General features: G+C 37.8%; 1 protein-coding gene across 1 annotated transcript in view; it reads right to left on the bottom strand.

Annotated features, from left to right (window-relative positions):
- Positions 1-2180: 2180 nt before the first annotated feature.
- Positions 2181-18244, bottom strand: part of LOC136280251 (uncharacterized) — a 43915-nt gene continuing 27851 nt past the window's right edge. The window contains exons 38-68 of the mRNA XM_066165209.1: positions 17985-18126; positions 17348-17685; positions 17102-17255; positions 16216-16565; positions 15620-15758; positions 14934-15262; positions 14126-14264; positions 13727-13831; positions 13317-13557; positions 12743-12894; positions 12131-12358; positions 11240-11502; positions 10943-11051; positions 10135-10479; positions 9940-9978; positions 9504-9621; positions 9297-9368; positions 8949-9020; positions 8752-8823; positions 8509-8580; positions 8354-8425; positions 7910-7981; positions 7420-7491; positions 6868-6939; positions 5483-6528; positions 4894-5084; positions 4198-4373; positions 3894-3950; positions 3589-3781; positions 2696-2875; positions 2181-2596 (exon numbers count right to left, since the gene is read on the bottom strand). Of these exons, the coding sequence (XP_066021306.1) occupies positions 2474-2596; positions 2696-2875; positions 3589-3781; positions 3894-3950; positions 4198-4373; positions 4894-5084; positions 5483-6528; positions 6868-6939; positions 7420-7491; positions 7910-7981; positions 8354-8425; positions 8509-8580; positions 8752-8823; positions 8949-9020; positions 9297-9368; positions 9504-9621; positions 9940-9978; positions 10135-10479; positions 10943-11051; positions 11240-11502; positions 12131-12358; positions 12743-12894; positions 13317-13557; positions 13727-13831; positions 14126-14264; positions 14934-15262; positions 15620-15758; positions 16216-16565; positions 17102-17255; positions 17348-17685; positions 17985-18126 (5733 nt within the window). The 3' untranslated portion in view covers positions 2181-2473. The remainder of the gene's footprint in view (positions 2597-2695; positions 2876-3588; positions 3782-3893; positions 3951-4197; positions 4374-4893; positions 5085-5482; positions 6529-6867; positions 6940-7419; positions 7492-7909; positions 7982-8353; positions 8426-8508; positions 8581-8751; positions 8824-8948; positions 9021-9296; positions 9369-9503; positions 9622-9939; positions 9979-10134; positions 10480-10942; positions 11052-11239; positions 11503-12130; positions 12359-12742; positions 12895-13316; positions 13558-13726; positions 13832-14125; positions 14265-14933; positions 15263-15619; positions 15759-16215; positions 16566-17101; positions 17256-17347; positions 17686-17984; positions 18127-18244) is intronic.

The following is an 18244-nucleotide window of genomic DNA, read 5'->3' on the forward strand; positions in this document are numbered from 1 at the left end:
CAGCCCGCGTTATTCAGTCGATGAAAATCTCAAAACTGCGACAATTAGCGAAATTAACACCGCATGCTATTCTTTCTGACATTAGGTCCGTTGAATTAATTTAGCTGCGTGACGAAATAGGTCGAACTACCTGATTGGCAGACAGATCGGTTTGAGACAATGGCTTTAAAATCTTGACACCAACTTCTGCTCTTGGATAAAATTCAGTTGATTGCTTGAATGGGTAAAAGGAGGAAGAAATTAAGACTTGCCTTCCAAACCCCACACATCAAGATGAGAATAAATTGGTCGTTTGGATTATTATTTTACCTTTTGGAGTAGAAATTTGAAGATCGTTGAAGAGCTAAAGTATCTTAAAAGACAACACAACTTCAGAGTTTTATGAAATGTCTGATTTGATTTTAGTACTTAGGTTCGAGTAATTAAAAATTAAGAACTAAAACTACTAGGAATTGGAAATCCTAGCTTCATATGGTTGTCTAAAAGTGATGATATCGCGATCGATTCCGTTTGTATGACAACCGTTCGCTGGTGGAGCGTGCGAGGAACCCTCTCCATGAGAAAAAAAAATTGAATTTTACAGCTTTTAAGGCCTTCCTGAAATTACTAGAACGACCAACGTCGTAAAATAACTGAAATATTTTTCAAGTAAAGAAATTGAATTCAGCTTTGAACATCTTGAAACTAGTTGCCGTACGAGTTGAAATTTCCTAAAAATCTTTTTGTTTTTCTTAGGAGTTTTCAATTAAACTGTCAGCCGGAAAACAGCTCAAAGTTCTCAAATCAATCTTTGTAAACGAGCTATTGTCATCGGAGGAAACCAATGAAAGCACACCTAATTCAAACCATGAGTTGTAATCGAAAAATAAGTTGTCATGGTGATATGACTCACCTTTTACCAATTACCGTAAGCCAATTTAATGTCACCAGTATTAAACTTAAGGGAAATCTGCGCTGAGTTTTTATTGTTACCTTCCAGCCTAGCAAGTTTTTAATAAATTTTCATCTTTATTTCTCTCAAGATACACTCAACTTGACTTGTAAGTTGTTAATGTTGCCTAACGTAATATTTATTAAACCAGAAAAAAAAAACTTATTTTCAGTGCAACGTTTTTGTGGTCAACTAAGGTTAAACCGCTAAGATAAGATTGTATGCATGTCCTTCAGTGTCAATGATGTTAGACTGCAGAGACAACGTGCAGCTGAATTAAAGAGTCTTACAAATAAATCACCTAATTAGAATTAAAGAAAAATCCAATTCATCATTGATAAGACAACTTGCTGCGACCTGACCAATTCAAGATACCGTTTTAAATTTGGTTTTTAAAACTCCCTTAAAAATTCCAACTGATCACGCAATTATCACAGGCACAAGCAGGCAATTTGTACCGAACCACTTCTCGTGGAGTAAAATTAGCATAATCCCAATCAATAACAGACAAGTAATGCATACGCTCAATAACGGTGAAACAAGTGGGCCTTCTTCCCTAAAACTGCTTCATCTTGTGGTTGAATCTGCTTCTATTTTTACTTGGGAATCTACTGTAAAACCACCGAAATTGTGGTGAATAAAGTTCGGTTATATTCGTTGGGGAAAGGGAGAAAACTTTTGAATCGGACCACAAAGCAATTTCAAAGGGGCAGAACAAGGCCATAATTAAGCAACCACGAGTAATGTGTTCCTTTGTTCTTGGTGTGTGAAAGAACTGTAAAGAATGGTTGCGGACATTAAAAGCATTCAAGCTTCCGCTGGATGTTTTTGTTAACTAAGTGTCGATGGGAGCATTACGAGAGCTGAAAATTGGACATTGTGGGTCTTTTTCGTTTGTAATGGAGTTAACGAATGTTCAGTAGAGGCCCTGATAATACACAGACGCCACGTGAGAGTAACAATCTTGGTTGTAAATATGTCTAAGGGAATTATTTTGCTCTCAAAATATGAAAGTATTACGTACCGTCCAATTAACCTAAATTAGAAACGCATTACCATAGTTTCAGCAATCTTTCAAACTTTTTTAAGGTTCACTGCATAATCAAAAGTTAATACATAGAGGTGTTAAATTCATTTGGAGGAATGTAGAAGGCAGTGTGTTTTCTTTGAACTAAATCAGGTGTGCAAGTGCTAGTTTTATTCATTAATCTTATTCAACAAGAACGATTAAAAGTAACACCGTGGGTGCAGATTACAATATGGTTCTTGAGCAAATGAGCATTTTCAGAATACTTTTTTTTTCACTAACAGAATATACATTCCGTACCAATATGCTCTACAAAGGTTTAACTATTTACAAAGCAGAATTACTAATGCGCTTTGTTGTAGTGCATTCTACCGTTATTGACGAGATAAACATGGCTTTTGGATAAGGCTTGTACCCTTCATGCTGCAGGGATGGGCAAAAATTGTTTGATTTTTCAAAAGCTCAGCCAATATATGTATTATATAGCTATTTAGTGTTTTTGTCCGTATGGTAGATCAAACAAATGAATCACTGAAACCCTTTGTGCACCAGACCTCTTCCAAGAGTTCTCGCAGGCTAGACGCTGTAGGCCTCTTCTCTGGTGTTTCCTCAAAGCAGAGATTCATAATTTCATGTAGCTATTGGAAAAAAGATAATATATATGCCAGAGTCACTGTGTATCTTTATCACTGTCCAAGGAGTAAAAATTTAACTTAATAAAACTTATCGATGTTCACCTTTAACTGTTCACAAGAGCCGTGACAGTGTCCTAGTAGCGTGGCCAACAACTGTCCAAACTGCTCAAGATGGCTACCAAAACAACTCTGTTCATCAAGAGCTTGGTTTGTGAACGCGCTTTCTCCATTCACCTTGAATGCACGAGAGAATCCACCTAAGACTGCTTTGATTGGAGGAATCTATGAAAAGAAAATGCATGGAGGTAATAACCATAACTTATCTCCAACTCAAAACAACAACAATAAATGGGCGTAGAAGGGTGGCAGAGTTATGACTGACTCAGTGGTTTTCTTTACGTCTCTGTAATTAAACATGCGTTCAAATATCAAAAAACTTATAATAGACATCACAAGGAACTTGATGGAAAACCTCAACGGGCAGAAGGCAAATCAGTTGGCAAATAACAACCCTGTTCTAAGTGTAGAACAAGGGACTATCCGGAAACACGAAACCCATTTACTGATCAGGGAAGGACTCGACCTAGGAACAACGCACGCTCCATTGTATTATTCTAACTCTTTGTTAAAACCAAAAACATTTTCCGCACTGGACCATTTCAGGTCGATTTCTATTCAATCAGAGATATGCCATATAGTACTGCGAAAAAGCAATGCAAGTGAAATGTGCTTTGTTCTCACGAAATATCCCCAAAAGCTCGAAGAAACGTTTGTGTTAAACTACGAGGACTTTCAAAGTGAAGCAACCTTTGAATAAGGAACAATATAATTGTCGACTTTTCGATGAAGGACAAAGTCTGCAGTAGCAAACATATAATAGGATATATGTACATATGCGAACTGCCGGTCACGCAACACGCTAGTAGGTTATTTTTTTTAACTGATTCCTTAACTTAGAGATTGAGAGTAGTGAATAATTTAACCACTTCACTTACCCTAGGGCACTGGCTGATCAGAATGTTGCGTGTTGTGATGCTATTATGAAGTATTCCAAGTCCCTGTAGTCCTTCTATTGCACCTAAGACGTCACAAGCTACCGCACAAATTGACTCGAAGTCGATGACAGTTCCTTTCTCACAAATCAAATCTTCCAGAGTTGAACTCGACACATAGTCGAAACATATCAGGCTTTTAGAAAAAATGGAAACGCAGGATTCAAAATCCGTAATTTTACTTGTTATCAAATGTATGGTGATTTCAATATGTTTGGTAATAAAGCTCTAATTCATTAACAACTTACAAACTTTTTCCTCGTAAAGCATTAATCTTCGTCTTGCCTTGCTCGATATTCAGGTCGCTAGCTAAAGAAATAAACGAAAAAATAGCTTCAGAGGTTCAGCACAGCACCTATGAAATCGATAAAAAAAGGTCCCTACTGTGGCATTGTGAATGTCACAGATCCTGATTTTCCAACAACAACAAAAGTGAAAAACTACTTCTATGGAATATAGAGCAGTAAGTAACCTAGGATTTAAAAATGGTACAACAAATTTATGGCAATTCTAAATACTGATGGTTAAATTGAAAAAACTGATTAGGGTCACTTACTTTTGTTGTGCCATCGATAGTGTAACACATTGGACAGAGGCTGCTCGTCACAGGAGAGGCTCTGCACTACACTCACTTCCCGATTCCAGTCCTCCTTCATTTCTTTTCCAAAGTACTTTAGCAACACCACATTGAGAACACCTCCTTCCTCGCACCAAGCTGTAACATAACCCTGTAACAGCGAGAGGTGACGTGAAGCTTATACTCATTTGTACATGTCATACATTGCAATTGTAAGTCCAAGGTAAGTGACACAGGGTGTACTACTTGCCAATTTTTTGTAAGACATTCAAGATCCTTGCGCAAGATTGGTTGATAGAAAAAGTAATCAGAACAAGATTAATTTCACACTTTAAGAAAAGTTCAAGAAATAAGCATGAGAAAGGTCTTTATGTAGAGCATCCTGTAATATATGAAGGGAGAAATAATGTATTCGTCAAATAAGCCTCACTCCAAGGGCTCTCCCTTGATCGAGGTAAATGTTCCTAAACGCCCACGGAGAGTGATTGCTAGCTATTAATAAATATATAGCACATGATTGGTTCTTGCAATTGCCTCTCTGAAAATGGATGCGATCTTAAGATAGCTTGAGCGGAACAAAGACCTACATGATGGATCAAGTCTCGTAACTTTATCTTCACTGGTCGGTAGCCACGAAAGCGCCATTTTGGTTTTCACAAAGAAGTACTTACCATGGATTTTCTTGCAGCAGTATCATCTTTGAAGATATTTACTCTTTCAATCAGCTTTAGATTAGCGTGAACGACAACACGCCCGACCTCCGGCTTTTTCAATACCCTTGCTTTTGGCTTGGGGCTGGAAATTGAAAGGACTTTAGAGAGCAACGTTTTTCCAGATATGTTCGAGGAACAGGACAATCGATCTTCAGAAGAAAAGATAAAAGGATACTGATTATGAACAAAGGTACGTTTCAAGGTGGAAAAGAAAAAGGGGATTTTTGAAGGTGATTGGAACACACCATATAAATTGACAGTTTAGAATAATTTTTGAACAATCACGAAAGAATTTAGTTAGGTTGGCTCTGATGTGTCGTGTAACGTTGTGTGAGAAGGCTTCAATTGAAAATGCTTCCAGATGGTTTGTCCCACACTTATTTTTGCTTTCGCTGTTTTTGCAGCAGTCTTTTGAGAGTGAATACGATGAAATAGTAGCACACTTAAATTACGGCTGAATAAGATAATTTCTACGGCTTCAAATCTTTAAGATGAAGACAGCATTCAGAATAGGATCATCAAACTATTCCTTAACAGAAATACCCACTTTCTGTAGGTCTGTTCAAGGTCTTCATAACGAAACCAGTGACATTTTTCCTCTTCTGGCTAAAGCAACGTTTTACTCTATCGGTGGAAAACGTGTAAAGGATTGGATTGAGGGAAGAGTTGAGGGGAAGAACAAACACTGCAATCCACACGTAAGCAATTTTGTCTGGATCATTAAAATTTTCTGTCAGAGACAAAATGCTGATGATTATTATGGGCATCCAGCAGCAGAAGTCTGTCATGACTATGAAAACAAGTCTCTTGGCCATAGCGGATTCTCTGTTTAAATTCGTCGATCGAATAGAATGGGTTACCCGCTTCACCGTCAAAAACATTGAGATATAAGCCACCAGGATAAAGGTAAAAGAAATAGAATTCATCCCAATGAAGAAGGAGGCAGAGTATTGCCAAGCGGCCGGGGTTCCCTCAGACAGTTGAAGAGGAAGGCAAACTGCTGAACGACTGTAAAAACCGAAATCACCGTTTTGATCGTAAAAATAGTTTATTCCGGTTATGGGAATCACTGAGATAACTATTCCAAATATCCACGCTCCTGTGCAGGTGAATACAGCGGATCTGATGGTCAGGCGTTTGAATTTGAAAGGGAAGACGATTGCAATAAATCTTTCCGTGGTGATGATTGTTAGAATTAGTACAGATACCTCACTGGAAAGCATCGATAAAACTCCAATGATTCGACAACCCCAACCAGATCTCCATTCATGGTCATGCTTGAAATATTCACCTTGCCACCTTGCGTCCATTATGGCAATTGCCAGCAAGTAGACACCCATGAACATGTCGGCAAATGCTAGATTTGTCAATAAGAACGAGTGAATTCTGTTCTCCTCTTTATCGATGATTCGCCATATTATGACAAACAGGTTACCAAAGAAGGCGAAGATTCCCAGAATCCAGATACAAGTTTGAAGAGTTTTGTTTTTCATGAGGTCATCGCAGCTCGAGAATTCATTGACTGGGGAATCGCAAGCAACTCCTTCAATTGACTTCTTGGCGTAACAACAGAGTATGAAGTGATCTAGTCTCCTGTTGAAATTGCAAAATAGGGAAACCTCACCTTTATTTCTTTAATAATTTAATCTTGCTTTCTTATACGGACAATTCACAAAATTCTGAAAGCGTCATTTTACAACGGGGGAACGGTCGAACGTCTGGATATTAAAAAGGGCCTTAAAAATGAATTAATTTCAAAAGAGCAGTGACTTTAACCCATAATCCTAAAGTGGGAAATATATAGTTGATTTAGAAAATTTTCCTTTATTAAGTAAAAAAAATCATGATCAAGTTTTTGTTTGTTGGTACAATGAGCTGCCTTTAGTATTTACGCAACTTAGACTGATGAAGATTGAAAAGCAAATCACTCACAAATATCTGAGCTTCTTGAGGTCATTGAATACGTCTGGAGGTACTCTGGTAAGTTTGTTGCCACCCAGGTACCTGAATTAATGCACAACAAAGTAAACAAGAATAACTGATTCACTTTCCGTTGTGTCCCAATATCGACTCAACTGATGCATAAGAAATTCACATCAAACTGAATTATGCGTTTAATTATTCAATCACAACATGAAAATAACGAATTTCGCTGATCTCAAATTTTTATAAAATAATACTCTCTCTCTTTTCTCTCTCAAATCATTGTGCAACTTGGTTGATGGTGGAAAAAATCATTTCGCGCAGTGTATCATTGATAAATGACTGAGTTGAAAAGTGATCAACCATTCATCAACTGCAGTAAATACTTGAATAGTTGTGGTAGAAGGGTTTTTAATATAATTTAACTTTAAATTTTCATTACTATTTTGCTGAAAATCAAATCATTAAGTAACTAACAAAATGTGAATACAGCTCTCCTGTAAGGTACAAACGAAAGGGAAATGGATAATTTACTTTTTCTCAGCAACATTGTACACTTACAAATACTCGAGTGACTTCAACCCTTGAAAGGTTTCCTTCGAAACAGTTGTTAATTTGTTCCTGCTAAGATTTCTGGAGATTTCAAATAGATCATGGTAAGAAAAAGCACATAATTTAGAAAATTAAGGAAATGTCTCGCCAGTGATTAATAAAAACAACAATAATAACGACAACAACAAAAGATTAGCTATGTCAGCTGAAAGATAATATCATCATGTCTCGAGGTCTGATAAAAAAAAAATATATATATTTCATATGTATAATTATTATTATTATATTTTTCTATAGAAACCTGACTTAAATTTGATATCCTTCGAAAATGAGGGATAAAAGCAATTTATAATTCATTAAGATAAAAAATTCAAAACATGTAATTTACGACGTCCTTGTGTTTTAAATAGAACAACCATATAACAAATACAGCAATATACTCATACTATTGTCTCTTTCCATAGGATTTGTGCTGACTATGATATCAAAATTCACTCACAATACTTTCAAATTCATAAGGTCTTTGAACATCCCATTTGACACTTCTTTGAGCTTGTTATGTTGCAGGTACCTAAATGTACACAAGAATAATATTGTTTGAAAATGAAAAATAAAAAAAAAATTAAAAGAAAGAAACATGTATCTGCTGATTGGCAGAAACAATAGAGCCTAGCTTTTCAAAGGGCGGATAACGCTATCCAATAGATAAATAGCTGTCCAGCGTATAAGCGTTGACAAAACATACTGTGCTATCCACCAGATATAAATTTATCCATTGTATAGAGCTACCCACTCTTAAGGAAATCAGGCCCATGGTTCTATTGGCCGGTCACATGTTTTCCATTGATTTTTTTCCGATGACATTCAAAATCAACTGGTGTTAGTAAATACTGAGTGACCAAGTGTGACCTGAGTGAGCTGGAGACCATTTTAGTGCACTTACAGATGAGTCATATTGCTTTTGTTCTTAAAAGCACCGTATTCCAGCAGCTCGATCTGGTTAGAGCGAAAACTCCTGCAAACAAAACAGAGAGGTGAGCTGATTAAGCTAATTATCATAGACCTAAAACTATCAGAATAGTGAAAATGAGTACATACAAAACTTCCAAATTCGAAAGTCCATCGAGCATCTCGCCGAATACAACCCGTAGAAGGTTCCGTCCTAAGTCACTGAAATAAAACAATCAATCTCTTTTATTCACTTTAAAAGAGGTCATAACATAAAACCCCTTTCCCCGTACTCTCGTTCTCTCTTTCCAAAGTGCAAAGTTCCACCTAAGCACATTTATGTCCCAAGGAGAACACATAGGACAAGAATAACATTGTTCACATGAAACTCACAGTACGCGTAAATTGGGTAGTCCCTTCAAGGCCCCAACAGGAAGAGCTCGAAGAAAGTTAAAATCAAGTCTCCTGCGACAAAAAGAAAAGAAAAGTCGATTGCTGAGACAAATGTGATCATCGACTTTGCACCAGACTACGTGACAGAAAAGTTGCTCTGTCACTATGAAATAAATGACTATTCAATTGATACTTACAGTGTCTTGACGGATGTCACATTTTGAAAGCTGTCTTCATCCACGTGAAGCAGGGAATTGAAGCTTAAATCGCTGAGGAAGAGGAAGAGAGAGATGAGAACTGTTACAAATCGGTAACACAACAGCTTTAAGCTCAAATTAAGGACATTGAGTTTGTTTTCATCTCAGTCCAGAAGGTACTGGGAAAACTTCTTCCGCCCAAAATTTGTCAATCAAGGCGTTGGTTAAGGAAATCGAATGGTTTTCTCAACCATAATCCTCATTAGCTACAGAAAAATGATTAAGATTAATACAGTCACTGCAATAAAGTAATGAACAATCTTAAACAAAAGTAATAGGTTTACTTACATATATTCTAATTTCAAGAGGTTTATGAAGTCCTCCTCGCGCAATTGGGAGATCCGATTTTGCCCAAAAAACCTTTTTAAACATACGAAAATAATATCAGTTATTTAACGAAACAGGAGGAAAGAACTAGCAGCTCGTTGTTCGGAAAGAAAAGACGATAAAACAAAGAGGCCATTAAAGATAAAAAGGACCCCAAATATCACATACACTGCTCCAACGTTTGTTGGAAGGTGATTCGGTACATTAAGTAAGTCTTCTCCGGTCACCAGTATCTTCTTATCTTCTTGTCCACCAAACTCTTCACATTTGCAGCTTGCTGGGCATTCTGGGACGCATTGTAAGACACAGGTCATTAGCAGTGATTGATAGGCGAGTAAGTTGAGATCATCATTTGCAAGTTGAAGTAAAACAGAAGCACCGAAATACTTTTAGTTTTGGAACAAAAGGCTGAAGAAAGACTAAATTAGTTAGCTCCTTTTCATTAATTTTTATACAGCTAACAAAACTTGACTTAAATAGGAGTTATTAGCGACCGTGAGGTACATGATATAATAATTAATACAGTCTCACAAAACGTAGGCACAAATTCAAATTCAAAGGGAGAAAAAAGGGAACGGAAATTAGCTGAAGATTCTTTGTGTACCTTGCTGTAGTGAGCAGGACGACTCTAAACTCTTGTGAGCTAAAGAATTGAAAAGTAAACAATAACATGAAGTTATGACGTGACATGTGCATGCCATTATTTTATCTCATTTTTCATAAGAGCTATGAAAGTGGAAGGTCAAAAAAAAAAATGCTTGGTTGCAATAAAAAGTCAAAGAGATGTAGCGTTTCATACCAGCCGTGGAGTTATACAAAATCTTGAATCTTGCTGTGTACGGATTGGCAGCACAACGCAGAACAATCCTGAGATTATTTGATGAAGAAATGACAATAGGAGGATACATATATCCGCAGAATCGACCTATCGCAGGAGCAGACGTTTCACTTCCATCGAAAATTTGAAGATCACAGCCCTTGCATGTGGGATGGTCTGGAAGACGGAAATCTCGGAATTCCAAGCGAATATTGTTATTGCGTGGAACGGTAATGTACCACGTGCAAGCGATATCATCAAGAACATCACCGGAATAGGCCGGTGAAAAGAGATATCCTGATGGATCAGTTAAATCCTCATTACAAGCTGTAAATAGAAATATATAGATAGATGATATATGCACAAACGAATGGTCAACTTAGTTCCGATGGAGTTATAAAAGAAAAGATCCTTGGAAAGCGGGCTAAAAGTAATGCAGTCTTTCCTCTTTTGAAATTTTAAGCCAATTTTATCAGCCACTATAAAAAGATCATATAACATAAGGTAATAATGCAAGGCAGGGTACATGTAAACGAGGTAATTTAGTGTTAACAACTGGGTTGAAAACGTAAATTAGCCACCGTAAAGGGTAAAAAAGCTGACGTTTCGAGCGTTAGCCCTTCGTCAGACGAAGGGCTAACGCTCGAAACGTCAGCTTTTTTACCCTTTACGGTGGCTAATTTACGTTTTCAACCCAGTTGTTAACACTAAATACCTGCTATACTCTCCCACCGACGCAGCACCACAGTTTCTTTAGAAACTTACCCCTTTATACATGTAAACGAGTTACCTTGCTTTGCCGACAGCGGCCTAAGTTTGCAATCGAGTCCCTCTTTGACATATATCCCTGTTAAAGCAATCAAGTCTTTCTCCCTGCTTTTTTGAGCTTTGATCAAAATCTAAAAAAAGGAAAAGAAGTTTGTTAATTTACTTTAGGTATTGTGGAAGACGTTTTTCACCTTCACAGTAATACCATTAAATGACCAGCGTAAATTGATGGCCTGCATGATCATTGCATTGCGAGGACACCAAAAGGCTCTGTGGTAGCCATGATAAATTAAAGTAAGTTCTGCAGTTTTGATATTACCTTAAACTTCGTAGTAGAGGTCAGCGGAACTTCACCATAAATCCAGTCCCGGCCAGAGTTGCCTTTCCAAGTCCAGATGGGTATTTCACGATAAATTCCTATTTTCTGGGAAATTGTCAACGTTTTATCTCCAGATCCCTGCAGCATATAGCGAAACCTCAAGCATCTGCTTTTCCCGTCACTTGATCTATTGTATGTCTGGCTCACAAGAACTGCCGTCCCATTTGGCTCCAGATCGACGGTATCTACCACAAGCCTGGCACCTGTTGGTCATACAATCACAATGTTTGTGATCCTGATCATAAATTTTGAGTGTGGCAAATGATACACGCGTGTGATAAAAAGGATCGCGCATTCCTTCAAATTTCATTTAAAAGACCAAAGCAACGCTGATGAAAAATTTTGACCCACAACATATTAGAGACTTGTAGTATTCTGCGCTGATCATGCTGCAATTTCATTAGAGCCCAGAATCACCTCCTGCCAGCCGAAGATTGAGGCAATCCTGTCTTAAAAGAACTCCTTGTCGTCATTAGTTTGAATAGGTCATGACAGAGAACTAGACTAACTGAATAGAGATGATTTTTGTTCGACTACTGGTTGACACTAGTGATTTACCTTCGAGGAGATATCACCATTAAAGAGAATAAAGAACGGAAAAGGAAATAATGTCAATAACCACAAGGAAAACAAAATAAGAAAAGACAAATCATAAAATTAAGCAACAGACATGAAGATGGCTCTTGTATCAAACTATCCTTTTATATTGATGGAATGAAACACGTTTATAAAGAGATTATTATTAAAACCAAAACCAAAACAACAACAAAAGTGATCTTAGTGTTTGGCTTACAACGATGACAATGATGAAGTTATTAAAGTATGCCTTACGTTTTCCATCGTTGCAAGTTGGACGTGATTTCATCTCCACTTCCCCAATCAGCCCATTTCTAACTTTTCCCCAGGACATCGCATTGCCAGCTTCCGTGCCACATCCGTATGACATGCGCAGTATCTCCCCTGTTGTGACCAAGGTACTCCAAATATTGAAGCCACTCAGTTTACCAAGAACAGTAGAAGCAGTTCCATTTATATTCCTAAAACCAATCGTCACGATTCCTGTATTTGCAAATTAAAACACATTTTTCTCTGGGTAAATTCGTTTAAGCGGATCAAAAGATGCAAAGCATGTTGTTCACGGGTCGATAGGAGCAAAGGGTGAAAGTGACTGAGTTATTTGATTGAATAGCTCCTCCTTTATCATGGGCCTCTCATGCTTTATCCGCAAACAATAAGTTAACTTCGCAAAATGATTGCCATTATCAAACCTAACTCAAACTTAGCCTTTCGGCTGAATTTGTCAACTAAAATTGAATATCATCCAGCATTAATTCCCTCGTTGAACCCGTTCATATCCGAAAAAAAAAAAAAAAAAAAAAAAAATTGCACCAAAGGTCCCTCACCCATAGCCCCCAAGAAAAATAGTATATGTCTTCTACTTACCTTCATTCGGCTTCTGAAGTAGGGGCCCCATAAAGTCATTAAACTTGAAATTTATATGACCATCCTTGAAAACTGCAAGTAGCCCAACTCTCCCATCCCAGGAGACACAAACGTGGTGCCAGGTGGAGTCCATAACGTCCATTGACTGCTCGCTGTGCAGGAAGATGGAAGGACACTGTTCATATTGACCTAAAGAAAACTCCCCATTCCTTCCCTATTCGATTTCTTTGACTATTTGACTTATTTGATTATGTTTTAAGTTTTGTTTAATTCAAATGAAAATTTTTAGTTGAGTGGAAAATGTTTAGCTTTTGCTTATTTATAATTTCTCTTCATTCTTTTTTATTGCAACATTCGGTAAATGGTAATTACAGATAGCATATCACACTCAATACTGACACACCATTTCATAAGCTTTGAATGAAGTAACAGAGAGAACGAGGTTCTGCGGTTCTAGGCAGTTAACTTGCCAACGAGTTATAATTTTCAGGCTTCATCTCTGTTAGGGTAATTGCAATGGTTGTGAATCAAATTTAAGACAAGAAGCAACCCTGCACTGATTCCACTTTGATACCTCCTCTCGCTCCCGCTTTGAAGGGAAAATGTGTTGTTTCCACAATAGATTCCAAAAACTAGAGTCTTGTTCTCTTTGGCTGATCCTGCATTATTGTATTCTGTATAGAAGCCGCTGCTAGCGGTTTTCAACCAGAAGCAAATGGTAAAACAGCATTGATCCAGTATCACATCAGATAATGATATGTAACCATATTCGCTGTCAGGGAGAAGGACCTCGAAGTTGTTGTTGTCACTAAAACCTTGGACGGAAAAAACATAGCGGAAGCAAAATAATACATAATGTAGCGCTATCGTTATCTCTTTTTCGATGTCTTTTACAAATACTAAAATATTTTGTTATCAAAACAAAAGACATCTAATTCTTATAAAGCTTCAGAAGAAGTAATCACGAACCTTTACCACCGCCACCTTCATTCTGATAGACCTGATCAAGATCTTTATGTTTGATACTTTTCCAGCCACGTTCGTTTTTCCATCCACACCAGTCTACTGATGTGTCACAGGGACGGTCATCTAAAAGGGTGGAAAAGACACTTTGAGATACCATATCCTTATACTAGAAAACGCCGGTGTTGCACGGAAATGTTTGATCATTTAGCAAGTATCAACATACATATGCTTCCTTGCAATGCCTCGATATCAAGACTTACTCGGCAAAAAGACAATCTCGGATTCACTTCGCACCCTTTGCTATAGGTGGAGGTATCATAGACATCCTAAACCAAACCTAACAAGTCTGAATTCGATTATTTGGTCGCTTGATGAATTGAATGAGAGTCTTTAGGAAGGAAACACATCATAAATTACCTTGACATCCATAAAGTTCTACTCTCATTGATATATGACCATACCAGTCAACAGGCCGAAAACGGATGAAACGTGCTTTGATAGGCGGGACAAGTTCATTATAAACAACGGCGTGTTGCTCAACGTTTCCATCAAAAATCTACAGATTGAAAATAGTATGGAGTGCCATCTCAGCTATAAATTGTACTCTTGATAATCTCGATAATCGTGATATTTAGGATAAAGTATGCATTTTTAAGAAAAAAGCGTATTGCTTTGTTACCGAACTCACGTGGAATCCTAATTTTACCACAATTGGCAGTAACATCGCAATCTCATCAGCCAATTTGCCGTTGTCGATAAGAGTAAAGAGCTCAGCATAACAGAAGCTCGTGTCAAAGTGTCACGCTATGGTCACGCACTGAAAGAATCGTTTTGTTTGACGTCGATATGTGTTAAGAAAGCAAATCGACAATCAAGCATCAACAATCAACATTTTGACCCCTGGAATGACGAATATCGTCGTCGATGAGGTTACACACCACGCTAAACCACTGTCGATATATTAAGTGTGAAGTAGTCTCACCTCTTTCCTTATAACAAGAAGTAATCTGTTTCTTTTTACCTATCTAATAGACAATTCATCTTTGTAATCAGTATGCTAAGGTGTTACGAAACTTAGTATTGACTTTAGGGCATCATAACTACAGGTTAAAGGCGAAAAAATACACTGATGCGACGGAAATTTGGTGTTTGGCAAATAAAGATGATTAAAGGGAATTTGAAGAGGAAACTGAAGTAAACTTGTCTGTGAACAAATAAGTGCCACCTTATGTGCAGTTTCCATTGGCTCTTTGTAATATTGGAAGTTTACACCATCTTTACTGTACTGCAGCTTGTACTTCGTCACCCACTGGCTGGAATCATGTCTTCCTTGAGTGGCTACACGGGTCACATTGATGTTCTGACTGACCAGATCAATCTCAAGCCATTGGTTGCGGTTGTTCGAAGCAGCGGACCAGGATCCTCCTTTGTCCTCAGTTGTCCTGGAATTGAGTCTTCCTTGCACAGCGGCATGAGCATCGTCCAGTTGGGAAGAAGAACTCATTTGTCTTTCAAATATCGCACCACTACCCACACCGAGAGGTTTCGTACATTCTGAGGGTTTCAAGAAATCTATAAAAATTCTTGGTACTTACATTTATTCTCAAATTCCATGGTAAAAAAAACAAACAAACAAACAATCAAAAACAGACTAAAAAAGCAACAACAACAACAAACAAGCACGGATTGTTGGTAAATCATAACTGGTGACGCAATCCTGACCCGGAGTTACAAACATTGACAGCAATCGAGCACATGCAAAAAATGCTAGTGCACTGCAGGAGGTGTGGTAGAAGGAATTAAAGAACAATATAGGGGACTAAATAAAAGTTGAAAGATTATGAAAATAATGCGTAAAGTCGTATGTTTTTTGCATTTTTTTCATTACTCAGAACATTAATACTTCCTCACCTTGACATCCATAGACCTCTACCCTCATAGCTATGTGGCCAAACCAATGTTGTGGTCGAAAGCGGATAAAACGTGCATAGATTGGCGGGTTTAGTTCACTAAAAACGACAGTGTCTCGATCAGAGTTTCCAATAAAATCCTAGGTTAAAAAAAGTATAGGAACCGTTAATGGTTTTTTGAATGTTCATCGTTGCAATTGCTTAAATAAATTTATATCTCTCATTTGAAGCATTCTGCGAGAAGTTTGCAGTTTCTGAAGGCGAGTGACCCACCTTCTTCTTCCTCTTGCGACTTTTGATTCTTTCGAACGCGAATAATCATTAATTATAAAAGTGGTATGTTCTGATTTCGTCTTTTTTAGACATATTATTTTGTATTTAACATACGGTTAGATAAGTTATTGTGATATCCACGGGGAAAGGACCATTCTTTTTTAATGAAAAACATTAAACAAATCGAGAGTTATGACCTGTAGAATTTGTTCTCGTACCTTAAAAAGATTAAAGTTTTGGGTCTCTGGATCGGAATTAAGGCTGAAAGTTTAGGATTGAAGAATGAAATACCAGTGAGTGCAGTAGATCCATTAATTACATTACCTTAACTGAAATTTCTCCGGATCCCCTGTAGTAATGAAATTTTTCTCCGTCATTGCCATACTGTAGCTTATACCTTGTCACCCAGTTGCTATCATCATGCCTTCCTTGCGTTGCGACTCGCATTACTCTCGTGTACTGACTTCCTAGATCCACTTGCAACCATTGATTTAAATTATTTCTCTCTGCTGACCAAGACCCAGCTTTGTCTGCGGTCATTGGTGCAAGGTGCAGCCTAGCTTGGATTGCAGCATGTTCGCTATTATATTCCGAAGAGGCACTGATTTGTCCATCTGATATTATACCGTCTTGCATACCAAGGGCTTGTCGACATTTGGATACATTCATGGAAACTTTATGGAGTAAATGCGGGTAAAGACCATGTCAAACATTTTATTTGCAAGAATAGCTACTATACCTAACTGCGTCAGGTGGAACTCGTGGGCGCCGTATCAGGCAAGTTCGGTCAAGCCATAACTCGTATCTTGGAGAAAGGCAGTCAAGGCCAGAATATCCGAGGTAAGACCTAACAAATCCAATGTGCCGGCAGAATTCACTGATAAAGTAGGATTATGTGTTAACAAAGCCTTGTCGAAGCCCTAACTTGTCGTACTGACACTGTCCGCTAGTCAATCAGCCACTCTGTCAGGTAACTAGTTTGTTGATCCGTCAATATATTAGTCAGTCAGCCATTCAGTCAATAGGTGAGCTTTTATAGGAATAAATATAGAAGAAATAGAGCTGACACTTGACTTTGTCTACATAAAACTACTTTGTGATGAGAAGCTGCACTGTGCTATTGATACATTTACAGGACTCGTCGAATAATTTTCGTTCGCTGTTTTCGTAAAGAGATGTTCCTATTTTAAGTCCAACCTGCATTCCTCACCTTTACTATTATATTCCAGACATCCATAGAGCTCCACCCTCATCGATATATGGCCATACCAAGCTTGTGGGATAAAGCGGGTGTAACGAGCTCTGATCGGTGGGTTTAAGTCATTATGAACAACGGTATTGCTGTCGTTGTTGCCACTAAAATCCTAAATTGAGAGAACGGCAATTTGCTTGTCTAAATATATATCATTGTAACAGAACACGCCGCTAACATTTCCGTAAAAATATATTGTATTACCTTTGCCGTTGATTTTCCTAGTTCCTTGAAGAAAGTAAAGTTTTCTCCGTCATCACTGAACTGCAGCATGTAATGTGTTACCCACTGCCAGTACTTGTAGTAGCCGGTTCGACCTTGCGTCGCCACTCGGGTTACTTTGATGTAGATACTTCGAAGATCAATTTGGAGCCATTGACTTTTATCGTTAGTGCGCGATGACCAGGCTGACGTTCTCCACCTTTCACCTTCATAGTCCAGTCTTCCTTGAGATGCGGCATGGTTACGATTCAGCTGCGATGAAGCACTTAACTGTGCATCAGGAATAGTTCTCTTTCTTAAGCCAAGATCCGTTTGACATTCTGTTTGTTTCATTGAAATCGAATCAGGTAAATGAATATCCCAAATCACGATCTATGCCGAAACTTTCTTGAGTTATACTTGCTAATGATATCTTCCAAGTTTAAATACCCTCTAAACAATTGTTCCCTCGTAGGTGTCCTCAGTCAGATAACAAATAAATTTGAAAAGAAAAAGGAAAGATTATGCAACTGTATGCAATAGGGTTAGAACCTTTTTTTAAGGTAGTGGACCTGTATCGGATAAAGATATCGTAGAAAAATTAAACTCCTTTTCACTTAGAAGCTAATACTTCGCCTACCTTCTGAACAGCCATACAATTCCATCCTCATAGATATCCAGTTATGCCAAGAAAGAGGTTGAAGGCGGATGTAACGGGCTTTGATGGCTGGGTAAAGTTCATAACGAACAATGCTGTCACGGTCCACATTTCCAGTAAATTCCTATATAAGACGAATGTAAAGTAAGACTTGTTGATTAGTTACAACAGAGGGCTTCTTTAAAACGCAGATAACTTCAGTAGATATGGGATATCTGCATAGGATATGGTAACATGTACGC

Source organism: Pocillopora verrucosa, chromosome 4, assembly GCF_036669915.1.
Source record: "Pocillopora verrucosa isolate sample1 chromosome 4, ASM3666991v2, whole genome shotgun sequence".
NCBI classification, from domain to species: domain Eukaryota; kingdom Metazoa; phylum Cnidaria; class Anthozoa; order Scleractinia; family Pocilloporidae; genus Pocillopora; species Pocillopora verrucosa.